The 19171-nt window shown below is 37.6% G+C and overlaps 3 protein-coding genes across 3 annotated transcripts; 1 reads left to right on the top strand and 2 right to left on the bottom strand.

Annotated features, from left to right (window-relative positions):
- Positions 1 to 69: 69 nt before the first annotated feature.
- LOC145204741 (uncharacterized) lies at positions 70 to 1206 on the bottom strand. Its single transcript, XM_080077336.1, has one exon. It carries the CDS (start codon positions 1204 to 1206, stop codon positions 70 to 72), a length of 1137 nt encoding a protein of 378 aa, XP_079933462.1.
- A 2655-nt stretch (positions 1207 to 3861) lies between these two features.
- Positions 3862 to 13304, top strand: LOC145204905 (voltage-gated delayed rectifier potassium channel KCNH1-like). Its single transcript, XM_080077515.1, has 15 exons — positions 3862 to 4314; positions 5868 to 6098; positions 6911 to 7039; positions 7101 to 7219; positions 7725 to 7937; positions 8308 to 8502; positions 8904 to 9017; positions 9125 to 9269; positions 9332 to 9490; positions 9695 to 9894; positions 10791 to 10876; positions 11160 to 11326; positions 11630 to 11826; positions 11901 to 12022; positions 12277 to 13304. Exons 1-15 carry the CDS (start codon positions 4227 to 4229, stop codon positions 12968 to 12970), a joined length of 2859 nt encoding a protein of 952 aa, XP_079933641.1. The 5' UTR covers positions 3862 to 4226; the 3' UTR covers positions 12971 to 13304.
- A 145-nt stretch (positions 13305 to 13449) lies between these two features.
- On the bottom strand, positions 13450 to 17547 carry LOC145204906 (protein FAM98A-like). Its single transcript, XM_080077516.1, has 13 exons — positions 17241 to 17547; positions 16564 to 16646; positions 16285 to 16430; positions 16016 to 16150; positions 15879 to 15958; positions 15680 to 15799; positions 15424 to 15618; positions 15265 to 15364; positions 15133 to 15209; positions 14858 to 14948; positions 14716 to 14799; positions 14331 to 14384; positions 13450 to 14191 (listed from the first exon to the last, which is right to left on the bottom strand). The coding sequence occupies exons 2-13, from the start codon at positions 16623 to 16625 to the stop codon at positions 14031 to 14033; spliced, it is 1305 nt and encodes a 434-aa protein (XP_079933642.1). The 5' UTR covers positions 16626 to 16646; positions 17241 to 17547; the 3' UTR covers positions 13450 to 14030.
- Between the last annotated feature and the right edge of the window lie 1624 nt (positions 17548 to 19171).

Below are 19171 nucleotides of genomic sequence, written 5' to 3'. Positions count from 1 at the left end.
TGCACATAGTGAAAGAAATGAAATTATTACCGAAGGTGCTAACTTCCCACATCTGAAATTTGTGAGTCATCATAGCTTGTCACGCCAGTGCTGGAGCCAGGTGAGGGCCTCTTCCGTGATGTCCCTTAAAGATTGGTCAGCGCATGCTGGGCCAAGAGGGCAGCGGGATAATATATGGTCCATCGTTTGAGTTTCTAGGCCACATTCACAATATGCATTTTGTACGAAGCCCCATTTGTGTAGGTTTGCTTTGGTGCGCCCAACACGGCAGCGAGCCCTATTTAGGGAGCACCAGTCCATTCTTGTCAAGGTAGGTTTATTTTGGAGTGATTCCGGAGGGTCTGGAATGGCGGGGTATTGAGCTAGGTCAACTTCGCTTGTCCATTTTTCTAATCTAGCGGCTGCTGCATTGTTGTGTTCCAGAGTGGGGATTCTGATAAAGCTCTTTCGGGATTTCAGTCTCGATTGAACAGTCTCGTGGTTGTGCAAAGGTTGTCGGGTATCCAAGGACTGTTTGCGGCGTTTTTTCCTTGTGGCAATTTCTCTACGAATGTGTGGAGGGGCGATTGTAGCCATGCAATAGAGGGTGCTGAGTGGTGTTGCGTGGAGGGTAACGGTAATAACCCTGCATGTTCGGTTGAGCTCTGTGTCGATGGTCCTTGTGTGGCAAGATCGAGCCCACACCGGTGCACAGTATTCAGCAGTTGAATAACATATAGCTACAGCTGCTTGTTTCAAGGTGTGTTGGTCCGCTCCCCATGTCGAGTTAGCGAGCTTCCGCAGTAGGTTATTACGGGCAGCTATCTTCTTTTTCAATTTCTCCAGGTGCACTTTGTAAGAAAGTGTCCTGTCCAAAGTGACTCCGAGATAGACTGGGTGGGGAGTGTATTGTAGATTGGTGCTGCCCCATCGGATGTGGAGTTTGTGACTGGCTTTATGATTATCGAGATGGAAGCAAGATACTTGCGTTTTGGATGGATTGGCATTTAGATACCATTTTTGGTAATAGGCAGAGTATTCGTATAGCGCACTGGTTAGCCTATCTTCCAAGACTTGAAATTGTTTTGCTTGTGTAGCCAAGCATAGGTCGTCAGCGTATATGAATCGACGCATGGTGGGGAATTCAGGCTGGTCATTTGTGTATATGTTGAAAAGGATGGGTGCAAGAACTGATCCTTGTGGCAGGCATTTCCTGAATTCCTCCATCGGCTTTTTGTGCCATCCATTTCGACATAGAAACGACGATTGCTGAGAAGAGATTGGATGGCTTTGGTGATGGCGGGGTTCTTAATTGCGTGAGAAACTTTGGAAAGAAGAGCTCTATGATTGATGGTGTCATAGGCTGCAGAAAGGTCAACAAACACAGTGCATGGGCCTGTAGCTTTTAGGCGATTGAGGGTCCTTCTTGGGTTTCAATAAGGTCACAACTTTAGCTTTTCTCCAAATTTTGGGCAACAAGGAGGTTAAAAAACCGTTATTCAGAAATTTAAGGAGCCATGTTTTAGCTTTATCTCCAAAGTGGGTTATTTGTTCTGCAGTGATACCATCCAGACCAGCAGCTTTCCCACATTTTAACTTTTTAAAAGCTGCATTAAGTTCTTGCATCGTGAAAGGATGGTCATCCTCCGTGTTTTCGCTAGGAGCGTACTGCTTGGGTATTGTAGATTTTTGTTGATGGATTTTAGTTTTTGGCTTTCCGTTAAGTACGAGTTTGTGAGCAATGTCATTAGGGGTTACTGCTGCCATTCTTGTTTGAGGTTGGTTTTCCGAGTTGAGCTTGTTGAGGGTTTTCCAGGCCTTCTTGCTGTACATTTCGTTTGAAAAGGTTGCTTTTTCCTGAGCTCACAAACGCGAGGTCAGGGTTGTAACCTTTTCGCCAACGGGCGCTGTGGAAAGTAGGTTTGTCCTTGCCGGAGAAGAGAAGAGTAAGATTGTAACGAGAGGCCCAGAGTTCCACCTCTTCCCCATCCTTGTTCGATTTGTCATAGCCCCAGGAAGTACTGTGGCTATTAAAATCGCCAATTATAAGGTAGGGTTTTGATTCATCCAATATAATTCCAGTTGGCCAGGAGAAAGGTTCGGTTGGGGGTTTGTACACTGATATGACGATAATTGATTCTGTCTTTACTTCCAGTATTTCAATGGCGCCGTGAGATATAAACTTCAAAACCTGTGGCAGTGGTTTTCAACTCGTTTCGGGCCATGGACCACCGGCCCAGTAAAAATAAATTCGTGGACCATTTTTGTTCGAAGCAAGATTAAAGGAAGCATACACAACAACCGTTTGGGCTTAAAACATAATTCTTTAAAACCGATGTTCAAGAAGTGAGTTACAATTATTAACAACTAACATTTTCATATTCTTTTAATATTTAATATGCAATCATCTCTAGTTTATCATCAAATTTAGTGGACCACCAGTTGAGAACCACTGCTGTATGGTTTTACGAATAGAAATGCAACTAAACCAGTTATTGATCACATCCATGCGCCCGGTTATACAAGAGATTGCTAAAGTTGCTTTATTTCTCTACTTTAGTGTTGTAAGACGAGTATTGGCTGAAAACCGGAAGTTCTTTCGGTCAAAAAGTTCAAAATGATTACTTGGTGCCAGTCAGTCGTTATTCGGCGCCCGTGAGCAATATAACTTTCTGGGCCAGAAGCCGGCCTTACCAGGTACATTTTTTTTAAAAGTTGTAGCGAAATTTAGGTAAATACAAACCATTTCAGTTACATGGATTTGTAACATTAAATTTTGAGGCATACTTCCCAAAAACAAATCAACACACATGCCTTCCTGTCAAAAACCTGTAAACCAAAACCAGCGATGAAGTTACACTCAGCCATCTTTTGCGATTTGGCTCGTAGCCTATATTCATCATCCTTTCATAGATTGGCACATCAATACATTATTGGAGTCATATTTTCGGTGCATCTTTTGTGAAAACGGCTGTAGGTGGAAGAAGCTACACAAACTTGGATATGCCTTTGCCAAGTTTTCATCATGCAGAACCAACGTGGCCAAAGGTTTTAATTTTACTTTGGTGACAGTAAAACCCAGAGATCTCTTTTGGGTCAAATTCTTGAACGCAAAAATGATTTAAACAAAACTGTACCAGACTAATATAAAGCGAGACACGCTCATCAAAAAATGCAAGTAAGTTGAAAAGAAACAAACCTTTGTGCAATCAGCACTTCTCTGTAAATAAACATTGGGGTATTCTTTACAACCATACTGATTTCGATTATTTATTTGTATCTAACATTTGACTTATACCTTTGGTGAGATTAAATTCTTCAAAGCCGACACAGCAATTTTACTTTGTATGCAGAAAAATAATTCAACTAAAGACGCTGTTCGTTTCAATGGCAAAAATCTCAATGCGAATTTATGTGTCAAATATATCGTTAAGGTTAAAAGATAACTTTCACAAAAAAGATGTCTGCATTGTAGCGCATTATCTACCGAAGTGCACGGCGTAACAGAGCAACTGATTTGAATCGCTAGCCGCTGCTATGACATATTGTTCTAGAGATGCACCGTCTTTAATTATTAATAAAGCGTCAGCTTTTTGGCTCCCAGGCGTCAATATGTTTAACTTATAATACTGTTTCGGTGTTTGGTGAATTCAGGTAATGCACAATGCCAGTTATTTAACAACCGCATACTTTAAAATCAGCTTCAAGCGAAAACAGCAAGTTTTACAAAACAGTACTGTATAAAAGGAGTTATGTTTTTGCAGTAAGTAAGTTTCAGCAAGATATAACGTTTTGATAGGTAAACACAAATATATGTACTGCGTGACTTTTGTGCGAGAAAGGGCAACGATTGTAATATCGTGCCTCTCGTCACACTAATCGCTCCCGAAAATGGACTGTAACACAAAAGCTGCATTCAAGAAGTAATAACAGAGATTGGGGATTAAGGCGGTGCTCGAAAAATAAGAACAACATGAAATTAAACGCCAAATGCTCGTTGCACCCATATGCGTTTGTGACGTGATATATGCTTGGGCATGCGAGGTGTGGGATTTTCACCAGTTCACTATGTTAATAGTGCAAGGTAGATAGAAGGCGTAGTAGTATCTTCAGTATTAATTTAATTTGATTTGGTTTGAGTAAGTAGATTAGATAATTTGGAAATACTGAAATGTCGTTTTTAACTTGAAACTTGAGCTAGAACAAACTGATGAACATGCGATAAGTTTGCTTGAGGATTTGCAAAGATGCCAGCAGGGTCCAAACGGGGACTTGTGGCCCCTCAAAACACATTTTTGGAAAACATTATTCGGAAAACAAACCAGTTTGAAAACCGTAAGTAATTTGTTTGGTTATTGTTGTTTTTGCCTTGCATTAGAACTATGATTTGTTCACACCTTAAGCTACGTCAAATAAGTTGTTCCGAGAAAAATTGGATTGGGACGGGGTAAAAGTTGAAAACTTTGAAAGCAAAAATCGTTTGAAAAAAAGCAAAATCGTTTGAAAGGATAGACTATACGTATAATAGTGTAGCCAATCTCTATATGTGCGCAATGGTTGAGTGTCTATATGTACATAATGCAAATGAATTAATAAAATAATCAATACAGTGATTTTTCTTACATCCAAGCTTGCAACTTCTCGCTGGATAAATAAAAAATCCCTCAGCAAGCATTTTAACAGACGACCTTTATGAAACTCCAAAGCGGCGGAAGAATAAATACTTTGTAACAGATGTTGCGAAACGCCATAAAAACTAATGCGATTTAGACAGCACTTGTAAGGCGTGCAGTCTTGAAGTAATCAATATTTATGCAATGCTGTACGCAAGAAGTGCGCATTGTTGTTGATATTTGCCAACTGTTGGTTTTCAGGTTTATTCAAAACAGCATTGTTTTCGCTAATCAATGTTTTTGGTACTTCAATTTAACTTCCAACGTCTAAGGCAGTAGTTCTTAACCTTTTTTCCTTGCTGCACCCCTTTCCAATCAGCAACCAATTTTCGCACCCCGCTGGGTTTTTGTATTTATATATAATAGACCTAACCAACCTTAATGATTCAGACTCCCCGCACCCCCTAGGAACAGTTCTCGCACCCCCTTGGGTGCACCCCTGGTTAAGAACCCCTGGTCTAAGGTTTTTAGTGAGATATATTTTCTTTGTCGTAGGAAGAGTGACAAGATGCCATGTCCCCCTTAAAAAAAATAAAAAATGCACATTTATAGTCCACCTCGGGGTTTAAAACCAACTTGTATACAGTCGCAACAGCAAAAAAAGGAACATTTTTATTGGTCTTTTCCCGTTTTGCAAGATATAAATTATACCCACCCTTGTCAATTATTAAACCTTTTAAACTCCATATAAAACAACGGAACAACTTTTTTAATTTTTTGCCATAACGGTCCCTTCGCAATTTTTTCGAACACTCGCGGTCCAAGCTAAATATGTTTATAAAACAGAAAATACCTCGGCAAAATAAAACTGTCGAGTTACCAGCTAAAAGTTAATTTATTCTTTTCGAAATGACGTCATATATGCATTTAATTTAGTTTTGTAAGATCACTTTGCGTGAGAATGTTTCAAGCGCAGTTTATTACGTCACAAACAAGATTAAAACAGAGTAAATATAATGCGCGAACAATCGCCTCTGTTTGACACTTGAAAATGAAGCAATGGACCACCTTCTTGTCACAGAAAACTCATTTGTCTGACTCATTTTTGCTTATACACTTGCAAGATCTGATATAACAAAAGATTGTAGAAATACTTAAAGCTCCTCGCGGTCCCTCTAAAATCGCGTGGCGGACACCAAAGGGACCGCGGACCCCAGTTTGAGAACCGCTGATATAAAACATATCGAAGTTACTAATTGTTTTTTTATTTCACAGACAGCAATTTTTTGCTTGCCAATTCACAAATATGGGATTGGCCTATCGTATACGCCAACGAGGGGTTTTGTCAGTCGACCGGTATATCACGTGCCGAAATGATCACCCATTCATGTGTTTGCGAGTTTATGCATGGTCACCTGACAAACATGGACACAGTTGCAAAAATGCGGGAAGGATTCGAAAAACAAATTGCAACAAGATTTGAATTACTTCTGTACGACAAACAAGGTAGCCTATTTGCCACCTAGCCTACCTACCCACTAACTTTTAACGGTAGAATCAAAAGAGTTCATAATTCAAAACTGGGAATTTGTTTGTCATAACGTTGAAGAACCCCCCAAAAAACCTGTTGTTGGTACCAAATGAGCCAGTGCTGTATTAAATCAAGTCACCTAAACAAACATTTTTTGTAAAGTCATTTTTAAGCCTATGGCCCGGCTTGACTCGAACAAATCAAACAAATGATTTCAAATCGATGGTTTTGAATAACTAATATCTACATCTTCCACCCAAGTCATTTTTTACTGGTTTTCGGTAAAAGACACCACAATCATTGTCTTTATTAAAGTGATTTGCAAATAGCCATGATTTTATATGACATTTAATTTTCGAAATAAAATTACTAAATCGAGGTCAATAGCTACATAGCCACAGCATTTTACAAGAATGAACAAAACTTTGGTTTAGATTGTTGATACACTTGGTCAGTGCTGGATTAACCATTAGGCACGTGCCTACAGGCAAGTCAAAAATCCAGGCCACTTAATGATTTGGCAACACTGATAATTCCAATTTTTTAGTTGGCAACCCTGATTTTCGGGCCACTTATAAAATGTGCCTACAGGCCAGCAGACCCTTAATCCGACACTGCACATGGTTGCTTACAATAAAGAATTACTGACCCAGCGGATCTTTCCAGTGCACATAAAAATATCAAAGTGATATTTCCTGTGTAATGTTTGAAGCGCGATAATTTTTTGAAAAGTGCTCCTAACGTAAGCGTAATCCAACTTTTATTTATAACTGAATATTGTTTTTAGGAACTCCGTCATGGTTTCTTATTCAAGTAGCACCAATCAAAAACGATGTGGAATGCACGGTTATGTTTCTTCTTACCTTCAAAGACATTTCTCATCTCAAAAATCCCTTACAAGGAGCTTCACCGAAACGTAATTAATTAATATCAATCGCATTTTATGTAGCGTATTAACGACAGCTTGTTGTTTGCAGTTGGATCAAGCAGGTTTACAAACTTTGTGAAAAGTTTAAAGCAAACACAAGAAATGGTGATTGAAGAAGAACTAACGACGACACCAGAGTTAACAGAAAAGAAGAATAAAATAACAGAGGTCGGTTTGAACCTTATCACCACCCACGATCAAATGGAACGTTCCAATCCATTTTCACGCTTTTAACGCTATGACCTTCCTAAACAATAGCACTTAAAAGACACAGGAATAATAACAGCAATGAATATTGTATTTTGATTGCAAAACTACTTAACTGTCAAATACAAAACTTTCAAAGTGCGGTTGGTTCTTGGCCATTGGACAAAACACAAATATTCATTATGATATAAGTGGGTCTATTTGGCCGGACTGTTTTATACTACGCGTGTACATATTTTGTAAAATGTATTCCAGAATCTTTATAAGCAACAACCACGAAAGATCATATTTGGCGCGCCTTTTTAAAAACAAATATATTACACGTGCAGTATCTTTGATATTCCAAATTTGTTTGTTAAAGCTCCGAAGACAATGACCGAAGTTTTCGTTTATGCTTTTCGTTTATGTTACCGATTACGAATCTATTTATTATTTTTTGCTAATTGCATTCCATTTCATGTTTCAGATGTTCAGTCTTGGTCCTGAAATGTTGCCCAAATATCACCACGAAGCCCCCAAAACCCCATCACACATTGTGCTGCATTATTCGATGTTTAAAACCATGTGGGATTGGTTCATTTTGATTCTTACTTTCTATACTGCAGTAATAGTGCCATACAACGTATCATTTCAAGTCAAGGACAGGCGAGCTGTATGGTTGTTGTCGGACAGTTCTGTGGTATGTTTCAAGTAACTTCTGTATGTTAGACCAACATTACTATAAACCGGTATTTTTGAATTCCTTCGTTAAAACGTAAGCAACATATCACCGCAATTCGGTTCTGTTGTAGCTCTTGGTAGTTTGACTTACTTGAACTGTACTACCTCTGTGTAAAACATATAGGAGCCATACAAATACCTCTGTTGCCAAAAAATGGCTCTATACATTTGGTTGCAGTTTGCCCAACACGACCTAATTAATATTTAATGAATCTGACACAGGGCATGACTTGATTTTTTCTTTATGGTGACTGTAAATCAGTGCAATGGTCATTTTTTACACCTGTCAAACTACAAGCACTTTGTTTAAAAAGCTTTTCTTTTTGCAGGATTTAATATTTCTAATGGATATAGTCATAAACTTTCATACCACGTATGTTGGACCCGGCGGAGAAGTAATTTCAGATCCAAAAGTAATTCGTATGAACTACATCAAAAGTTGGTTTGTGATTGACTTGCTTTCCTGTCTGCCTTATGACATGGTCAACTTCCTGTTTTCGCAAACAGATGGATTCACTGACGAGGTGGATATTTAAGTTATTGGACGAGAGCACTTACCGTTTTGCCAACTTTAAAGTGCATACAAAAGCTTTTTTAAACCCTTAGTCGAATACTTACTCCCGAGTCGATGTAGAAGCGTCATAAATATTTTACATTTTAGATGCTATCTCAATGTTCCGCTATTTGGCAGAGTATTATGGAAAACTTTTTTGTTACCGATAAAAGCTTCGTTGTTTTTATGACGCTGCCATCAGATAATCTACATTGGCCAATGTAAAATTAAACAAAAATGCCATAATTGCGTATTTTCGTAGACAACTAAATTAGGTCTTTAGTATGAAACAAACATAGCTGCTTTCTGAAACAAAGCATACCAAGATTGAAAAACAAGTTATTCATTGTATTCTACAAAACATTTTTCCAGGGAATTAGCAGTTTGTTCAGCAGTTTAAAAGTTGCAAGATTGCTTCGCCTTGGCCGAGTTGCGCGAAAATTGGATCATTACATCGAATATGGAGGTGCAATGCTCGTCTTGCTGGTAAGTTGGGCTTTAAAAATAATCTTCACCATAACCAGCGACTACCATGGTTATTGCTATTTAAAGCTAGTGAACATGTAGTCACAAGTCAATTTCCTTTTTGTCAGGTATGTTTTTTCGGGCTTTCTGGGCACTGGCTAGCTTGTATATGGTACAGCATCGGAGCAAGCCACATTACTAATAATGGAACAATAATTCAACACAACTGGTTGGTTCTGCTGGGGAAATCAACTAACAAGCCCTACTATCTAGGTACGTATTATAAGGTAAAATGCATAGCACTAGAAATATCTTATTTTCATGTCTTTGAACAGGAGAAGGCGGTGACGTACAAGGCGGTCCGTCATTGCAGGAATGTTACATCGCCGCTTTATACTTTACAATGACAAGTCTCACTTCTGTTGGTTTCGGTAACGTTGCTGGAAACACGGAAAACGAGCAAATATTTTGCGTCATCATGCTTATATTCGGCGGTAAGTTTTGTTGTGCAGAAAACAGTGCAAAAATCCTATCCAGCAGTTCACGCTTCTTGTTGATTAAAACGACAATAGGTTAACAAAATAGAAATCATTTTTGTATTCTTTTTGAACACAAAGAATTGCTAATGTTAAAATATCGATAGCATAGGCACATTAACCTGAGCAAACTTTATATTATACTTGTGTATACTTTTGCAGCTTTACTTTACGCTACTATCTTCGGTAACGTTACAACAATCATACAACAAATGTACGCCGACACCAATCGATATCACGACATGCTCAACAGCGTACGTGAGTTCCTCAAGCTTTATCAAATTCCTGAAGGCCTTAGCGATCGTATTATGGATTACATCGTCTCTACGTGGTCAATGAGCAAAGGAATTGATACTCAAAAGGTTCGTAGCGTAAAACAATAATGGGCTGTTTCGGTCTTTGTTGCATACAAAGGTGAAGTGTATATACGCACCTCAATAGAGAAACAAAATCTAATTGAGTTTAAACAGTGTTGGGTATAATTGTTTATCGTAAAAATAGTTGCATCTTTACTGAAGTAAACCTAACATTTGCAAAAAAATATCGCTTCTGGCGCAAATAAATAGTGTAAGTAAAAAGTCATGTAAAACTACGACCATATTCAATTTGTATTTTTCTGTTGTACTAATGTACAGTGCATCAATTGTCGGGGAAAAGAAACGAATAAGATCGTATGCCACTTTTATAAACTTTACAGTATAAACTAGCCGTTTTGGGCAAATTTCAATGTTTATTAAAATTCATTTGAAACCAAAAGTGTTAATAGACGTCTAAAAACATCTATTTTCTATTGTAAACATAAATCTATTGTGGCGTTTTATTGGTCTTCATGTAACATATGGACTGACATAAACGTTTCCTTTTTCATTATTTGTCGGACAGTTCCATTTGGGAGACATCGTCACGCTGTCCACCATTATCCCCAGTGAATTAAATTAATCCACCCCTTGTTTCGGCTCTTCTGCATTTAATCCGTAAATGGAGTGAACAAATGTACAAAAGTGATCGCTGACCTTGCGTTTGAAAAGCACGCGATTTTCGTTGAAAGCATTATTGCGGGCCGTTTCACAGTATTAAACCGTAACACGTGCTTATAGCACTATAACGTTTGTGATATGCAACATTAAACGAATTATGTTATCCACTAAATAAGGCGTGGATTTGAACCAATAGGCGAACATCTTTTGTTAAAAAACAACTTGTTGACGTTATATCATTTGCAAACAAATGGGCATAAAAACAGTGTTATTTTTTGCAGGTTTTAAACTACTGCCCAAAAGATATGAAAGCAGATATTTGTGTTCACCTCAACAGAAAAGTCTTTAACAAACACGCTGCATTTAGGTGAGAGTTTTTGATTGATTGTTTGGTATTGTACACATGATGCCTATAACTCCTGTGGTTTAATTACTATCGGGTGATGTATAAAACTAGCTCAAGTTTTTCTTCATTCAAACGGCCGTATACGGTTTTCCTTTAAGCCGTCGTGTTACCCAGATAATTTGTGGTGGTTGCGTTCACTTTTTATTAGATTTATGAAACAGTTAGATAAGAAAGAATGCTATAAACCAACATTTTCCACCGATTTTTTTTTCGGGCTAACACGCGCCTTCTGTGTAACTATCAGGTTAGCAAGCGACAGTTGTTTAAGAGCCCTTGCCATTGAATTTACCACTACCCACAATGCACCGGGAGACATGATTTATCACAAAGGTGAAAGTGTGGATGCACTCAATTTCGTCATATCTGGTTCACTCGAAGTCATACAAGATGATGAAGTCGTGGCGATACTAAGTGAGTTATTCAAAACTAAGGTTTAAAATATGAATTATTTTGTCAAAAATTGACATTCATTGCACAATGGCGTAATCTACCCACAACAAATGTAATCCCAACAAAAACAACGAAAACTTTATGAAATCACGTAATCAGTGATCGACTGTTGCAGTAACATTTTAGTTGCCTTCTAAGATAACGATCTGCATGACAAACAATCGCCCCCATATAAAACAAAAATATTTAGTACATTACCTGTTGTATATTGTGTGAATTTTAAATATGCACTTGGAAATGTATTGGGTTATAAATGGTTTTTAGGTAAGGGTGATGTGTTTGGTGACGCATTTTACGAACACAATACAATTGGCCAATCCGCGTCCCACGTCAGAGCGCTTACCTATTGTGACCTGCATTCGATCAAGCGTGACGCACTTCTTCGAGTTCTCAACTTCTATCATGCTTTTGCCGCATCATTTAGCCGCAAGATGGTGCTAACGTTCAACCTCAGGAAAAGGGTACGTTAATTTTTGATTTTAAACTACATGAAATCTTTCGTTGCGATGATTGATCTAATGTTTTTTCCATACAGTATCTCTTTCGCAAAATATCGGACATACAAAAAGAGAAGGAAGAAGCAGAGAAGAGAAAAAATGATCCAACTTGGGAAGGCAACTTTCCTGATGATCATCCTGTACGCCAACTTTTTAGAAGGTTCGTCGTTTTTTGCAAATTATCGCCAACATAATGAAGCCTTGGAAACAATGTGTTCATAAATTTTAGAAACAAATATTTTTTAAATATGCCCACAATAAAATGTTTATTTTGACATGTGAGAACTCGGCCTGCTCCATCAAGGTTTGATCAACACAATTGTTTTTTTATGTATTTCGAACTTCAACCAGGCGATGAAATACACCCTTGACCCTCGGGGTTATCCCTGTACGCCACATTTGATTTATTCTTAGATTTAAGGCAAGATATCGTGCTCGGCATGGAACACCACAAGAAGCTGAGGAAACTGAACCTAAAAAACCCGAAAAAGAAGCCGAGAACAAATCAAATGGGCCAAAAATTCCATCTGAAAAACGCGAAAGTGGATCCGGTAAAGATCAGCTTGCTATTGGTGATGGGAAAGTTGAACCTGCTCAACTACAAGCAAATCTTGCTGTCGATTCAGATCGAATCGTGTTAAGTGTAGATCGGTCAAAACGCGATTTGCAGGCTGGCATGCAGAAACTAAACGAGCGTATGACCAAGATGGAAGACTCGCTGCAACAAATTGCTTCAATTTTGATGAAAAAGCAGGGATCGCCATCTGTAAATAGAAGCAACAACAACAATTTTGATACAAACGTCAAATCTGGTTGTACTGAGGGAACAACCAGAAAGCCAGGCAATAAAAACAAAAATAACAACAGACGTCAAAAATGTATCGACGCCCTTTCTCGGCCTCTAACACGCCGACGTGAAAGACAGGTGTCTTCAGTCGACCAGTGCAGCGTTGTTTTTGCAAACGAAGTCACTACCGACTTGCAAGATTGTGAAACAAACGAGGAAAAAGAAAGTTCAAACCAAACTGCCCCACAAGAGACAGCGCAAGATCATGTGATAGTTTACGACCTTGAGTTGGGTCCTGAAAAAAACTCAGAATTCACGTAACGGAACTTCACATGGGATCAGAATGAAGCAGCAGTTCAAGGAATCCATTGTGTAGAATGGTGTTGTCTAACAGAACAACGAATGACAATCAAGTCTGTTTTTATCACATTGGTAGGATTCAAAGGAGCTATATTGTATGTGATGTTATAGGACACATTGTTGGTTAGTATGGGATTCAATGTGGTAAGCAACAAATTTGACTTATAGCCACGCGACGACAAACACTATGGCGAAGGTTTCACCAATTTAAAAGTGTTGCACCCATCGCCGAGTATGTTTCATCGATACGCAGTTAATGTATGGCACTACATTAAACATGGCTTTTCGTTTGTAATATGATTTTCTGCAAAAAAGGAAATTGTAAAAAAACGGTCAAACCGGCAAGGTAGCTTGGTTTTGCTATTGGTTACGACACAGCTTTTGACATGGACAAGCGTTCTATCATATATGTCAACACAAAACACTCAAACGACATTACACAGAGTAAAAGTGTAATTTATTGCAAAACCTTTTACACATTTTGGCAATACGTCTTTGTTTTTGTGAAATTTACTACAAAAAAGATAACATGAACCAACTAAGAACTACACTATTCGCTTAGCCTACAGCTGATGTGCATTCTTACAAAGTACACTGATGAAATGGCGCGCTTTTTTAGCAGTACAAATATTAACACAAAAGCTTATTTGTAAAAGACGCAAGGAACACATGTAATAACTCCGGAAAGCATGACTTTTCTATATTAATACAGTAGTACGACAATCCGTGGAACAAAATTGCACAAAGTTAGCACCAACACATAAATTATTGCTTCAATCATGGTGTTGTGGAGATGTGCCAAATACGTGTAACAGATATTCCAAACTACGAAGCTATTAGTTTCAGTTTCGCAATCAAACACTAAAACGAGCGTAACACAATTTGTTGTTTTAAAGTTGCCCACATGTTAGGTAAAAAAGTTGAAACTTGAGGTTGTGATTAACAAGATTTTTTGTAGATATTAAAAGAACAAGAAGTTGTTAAATTTTGATTGGGGTCTGTCACCTGACAAACTAGCATACTAGCTTGTATATACTTGACCACCCCGAAATCCATCGTTGTTAAACGTTTGCCCACCACGACCGAAGAACTGGTCAAATGATCCCCCTCCACTTCCCCCACCACCAGCGGCAGCATTGTGACCACCACCCCTTCCGCGACCCCATCTACTTTGGCCTCCACCTGTCAATCAAAAATATTGGTTTAAAAGCACCCTAAAAATGAGATTAGTTCTCGTTCTGGATTAAAAAAAAACGATTTGAAACCAGATAGTTAGATCAACATTTTTTGGCATAACATGAACATGACTTTCATAGCTTACCCCTTCCTTGTGAATGATATCCTCTTCCACTAGATGGTCGACTTTGTTGATCACCTTTCACACAAAATAATTCATTTTTTATTTTTGTTTAAACTAGTGCTGTTTTAAATTATTTTATTTCCAACCCGAAAACAGGTTTTGACCGGGTTTTCTACACCTATAAAGTTGAGTAACTTGTAGTTTACTGAGTATATGTAAGTGCAGACAGTGGACAGGGTATTAATCTATAGGCTCACATCAGTGCAGCTCCTAACATGTCATTGGCTTAAAGGTGTTATCCTACAACCAAAAACTGAAATATTGTGATGATCGTTTTAAGTTTTAAAGTTTTAAATAAGAGCATAAAAAATGACTCTCATTGTTCAAACATTACATTGCATTTTACCTTTGCCAGAACCACCACCATGACTGTAATTGTTATGTTGTTGGTAATTTCCTCGACCACCCCGATGCCCACCTCTTCTTCCACCTAAACACAGTTTTTTGAACACAAAATATTTTGTGTATTTTTACGACACAATACATACGAGAACCTCCATCATCTTGTCGCTTTTGCCATGATGGCATTTCAGGTGGTGGAGGTTCAGACTCATTTGGTCTACCACCCCGGTCAGGTACCTGAATATTTACAAAAAGTGTTGAGATTCGTACAAGTTTCAAGTCAAATATAAAAAGGTGGTTGTTAATTTGAGCAGGACCCCACTGTACACATTTAAAGAAACAATTCCCTAAAATGCATATCTCCTAACACAACTTAAAGTTAAAATAAGATATCACATTATTTGATATATCATTATCACACCTTTCCAATCATCACTTTGTTAATAGCACATTGATGTCTTGTACTGCCAGATGATGTTTTGCACATTTGTGACAGATCTAAAAAAACAAACCTGTCACTATTTAATTAGCAGGTTTAATAACTGTGCATTACCATCTCTTGCTGCAAGTAGGGTTGCCACTGTTACATTTGGTTTAGCAGTCAAAGCATGGCGTCTTTTTTGGTAAGATTCGGCGATATCATTAACATTTTTCTGTTTGGTTATAAACATTAGTTACCACATAGAAATATTTTAAATCAACTAAAAAATACCTTGGCTTTGTCTGACCAGTTGAATGATGCAATTGTTACATCAAGCCTTTTTAGCAACATTGTTCTACGAGTTCCATATTCTCTACATAAAGCTGCATTGACAGCATGCAATTTTTCAAAATGTAGTGGACCCAGCTGTTGTTTAATAATTGGTGAACTCAAATTAACAGATGGTTGTTTGATGCACTCACTTATCTATAACAAACAAAAACAAGTAAAAAACAAACCAAAGGCTTTCTCTAAGGCACAACTGTACCTTGTTTAATAAACCAGTGAAAAACCTGGGTAAAAGAATGTCATCAGGTGGTCTTGTCATTTTTAATGCTACACAGATAGATTTTAAACTTTGAAACAAATTTTCACTTTCTGAATTTATCTGTAACAGTAGGAAATACAATGCTTATTTTTGTGTTTGCATAATCTTGAATCAGTAACACCTATGGTGCCAAACTTACAGGTTCAGTATGATTTGTGACAACACTTGGATGGTGATAAAAATACATTTTTGCTGCTTGAAGCTCAGAGGACAAATACACTGCATGAAATAAGTATAGTTAATACAATCTTTAATCTACCCAAATTTTTGCACCACCTATTAATGTAGCGCAATCAAATGCAGTTTGTAGTCTTTGTGTTACACTTCCTGCTGTCAATGATGAATATGGACAACCATATTCTGCAAGAAATCCACTTAATTCAAAGAGAAAACTTTCTGTGTTACTGGTATCTGTAAATAAAAAGACATTATCAATCAAAAACGATAGATTGCACCCGTGCCCAATACCATTACAAAAGCTAAATATATTGGATCATAAAGTTTCCCAACTTTTAGGATTTTATTAATTTCTGTTGTCGTCATACCTTCAATTGCATTTACATTTTCTGTAATATTATAAAAGAGTCGAAGTTCTGATGTCAAAAAGGAAACAAGCTGGGTAAAAGTCACAGAGTTTAACCCTTGCTGGCACATTTGTATAATTGTTTCTTCATTAAACTCTTTTGGGTACCTGTAACAATGTAAAGCAAGGTTTAGCATCAATAGCGTTAATTTATACAATATAGAATAAGTTTCATGGTCAATAACTAGTGAAACATGTTGTTGGATGACCAATCACAATTAATAAGATAAAAATGTCATACCCAACATCCTCCAGATTGTCCAAGATGTCAGTAACAAAAGAATTTGGCACTGATACTTCCATCCTTGGTTTGGAAATTGATGTCTGTACAAACTTACTTATGAGAATTTTTTCTATTCTTTAAGCATAGAAATTTTCCCTATTCTTTACCAAAAAAATACAAAATAAGGTTGGTTTTAGAATGTTGGTTAAACTTGTCTTTTGCTTACTTGGTAACTAATTGGTATTGTTACCGGATTGCTTATTGCTAGGGCGGTCAGCATTAAATACTGAGCATTTGTTAAGGATACACATGTAAATATAATATTTGCAAACTTGAAAAAAGCAATTAAGTTTTCGTACAGTGCATATCACATATTTTGAGAAAAGTATGATTAATGTCCATTTTACAAGAACATTGTGTTTGCTTTGGGCATTTTTTTGGGCAAAAAAATTGTGTTAAAGGAAACATTCTGTACAGGTATGGTAGAGCTGGAGCACTACTGATACTGGAAATTCAATAAATAATTCAATAAATACCAAAAAATATTAGAATCGCTATCAACTATTAAAATCTGTCAATAATATTGGTGGTGATACCAACTACTACCAAACATCAGTTATTGAAGCTTTTTATTTTATTTCAAGGTGACAAATTCAAAAATGAATTGAAAAATATTTTAGCACAAAAATACTTACGTTTTTGGATGATGAACACCTAATCACTGTTAACGCAGCACAAGGCGGAAAGTGTTTTAAACTTTCGAGTTCCAATTCCAAATCCAACTGATCCCAACGGCGACGTGAAGTATAAGGTAGATACTTTAACACCAAAAACTAGCGGCACTGGAGTCCGGTTTACTTTAGGTCAAGAAGGTAACGTCAGGTCAAATGTTTGGAAATGCTTGTTTTTAACGTTATTTATGATTTTAAACCTTCACCTGACACTAATAGCCCTAACCGCCGGCATTTCTACAAGTCTGCAAAAAAAAGATAAAAAAATGATAAAAATTAAACGGGATTCGAACCCAAAAACTATGCGCATGAGGCATTGTCTCTTCCACTACACTACAACAACAGTTGCATTCTGGTGGTTTAAACAGAACTTATAAACTATCATAAACTATTTGTCATTTGACCTAAAGTAAACCGGACTCCAGTGCCGCTAGTTTTTGGTGTTAAGTATCTACCGAAGTATAATTCTGAAGAGCTTTGATTTTGACAATTATTTGGGTATTTCCCTAATACGCAAATGTTTCAATTTAGAAAAGTGTTTCCCTATTTCTATCCGATTTAAAATTAGAAATTGTAGAATAAGCAGATGACCTAACCTGAGCCAAAACTAACCCGATTTTAATATTACAAATTAAATTCCCAGTATTAAATTGAGTTAACAGTTGTGCCATAAGTATAATGGTTACCAAGGATGGCAGTACGGTACGGTAGCCTACGGTACGCAGCAAATTTCATCAAAAACTACGGTACGTAGGTACGGTACGCAAAGAAAGCTACGGTACGGGTACGGTACGTGGTACGGTCCTTCACTAGAGCGTACCACCGTACCAAAAGCGTACCGTACCACCGTACCGGTGCGCATAATAAATGTTGATCAAACGGTCATTTTTGCATCGTTACCATTTGAATCTGGAATTTAAGTTGTTTATTATATGATTTTATCAAAATGTCCCGATCCCAAAATAGTGCTCAAAAAGTTTATGACGTCAGTGCTAAATATTTTGTGCTTACGGGCTGACCGCTATGCAATAGGAGGATTACACGCACTGTAGGCCTATTATTAAAACGCGCACATGACAAGAACAGAGATTAACTCGGCATTTGTAATTGATTCTCAAGTTAGTTAAAAAAAAGCCAGCTAGTGTTGTTGTCTCTTTCCCAGCAATGATTTTAAGAAACATGCTGTTGAAAATTATACATTGTCGCTGCACGAGCCCATCGTAGAAAACACATCAACCTTTCATTTCGAATAAGCTGGTTGCAGTGGGGCAGCTTGAGTGAGCCATACCGTCCTTATTTCTAAGATTTGTCCTTATTTTGAAGGGCAATGTCTTAAAAAAGTTGATTGTCCTTATTTCTAAGAAATGTCCTTATTTTTGACTCGAGTCCTTATTTTGTCATATTTTCAACAAATACTAGTCAAATCCCTGCTACACCTGAGCTGATGTGAGATGCACGAAGTTTTTTCTACGAACAAGGAGTTGCTGGAACAGATTGTTCCTCGTTAAAAAATATGACATGTGATATGTCATGGTTCGTACAAATGCAAAGATTTGTTCAAAACGTTTGTTTCGTATGAAAATTGGACTTTTCGATTGTCCTTATTTTTGGTTTCAATTCGATGGCAACCCTGTTTAGAGTTTAGACACCTCCCCTTTAGGTGCATGTCATAAATGTATCCAACCTCATCCCGATTGGTTTATTCGAAGGTACGGTACGCAAATTTTCGTACCGTTCCTCAAGTACGGTACGGTGGTACGGTACGTTTTGATTTTTGACATTTGGTACGGTACTGTGGTACGGTACGCTCTACGTAACGAGGTACGTGGTACGGTAAATACAATACGTACCGTACCGTACTGCCATCCTTGATGGTTACCGTATTTTTTGGCTAA

The sequence above is a fragment of the Phallusia mammillata genome, chromosome 8, assembly GCF_965637545.1.
Source record: "Phallusia mammillata chromosome 8, kaPhaMamm4.hap1.1, whole genome shotgun sequence".
Lineage (NCBI taxonomy): Eukaryota > Metazoa > Chordata > Ascidiacea > Phlebobranchia > Ascidiidae > Phallusia > Phallusia mammillata.
The sequence above is the reverse complement of the archived record's forward strand: the minus strand, read 5'-3'. Positions and strand labels throughout refer to the sequence as shown.

Excerpts from the sequence above, each read along its gene's own strand:
- LOC145204741 (XM_080077336.1), bottom strand. The coding sequence starts at position 1,206 with ATGGAGGAATTCAGGAAATGCCTGCCACAAGGATCAGTTCTTGCACCC.
- LOC145204905 (XM_080077515.1), top strand. The coding sequence starts at position 4,227 with ATGCCAGCAGGGTCCAAACGGGGACTTGTGGCCCCTCAAAACACATTT. Across the intron at positions 8,503-8,903 it reads CAGATGGATTCACTGACGAG|GGAATTAGCAGTTTGTTCAG; the intron begins GTGGATATTTAA and ends ACATTTTTCCAG. Across the intron at positions 9,491-9,694 it reads CATCATGCTTATATTCGGCG|CTTTACTTTACGCTACTATC; the intron begins GTAAGTTTTGTT and ends ATACTTTTGCAG.
- LOC145204906 (XM_080077516.1), bottom strand. The coding sequence starts at position 16,625 with ATGGAAGTATCAGTGCCAAATTCTTTTGTTACTGACATCTTGGACAAT. Across the intron at positions 15,210-15,264 it reads CCTACTTGCAGCAAGAGATG|ATCTGTCACAAATGTGCAAA; the intron begins GTAATGCACAGT and ends TTGTTTTTTTAG. Across the intron at positions 14,949-15,132 it reads ACAAAGTGATGATTGGAAAG|GTACCTGACCGGGGTGGTAG; the intron begins GTGTGATAATGA and ends GTAAATATTCAG.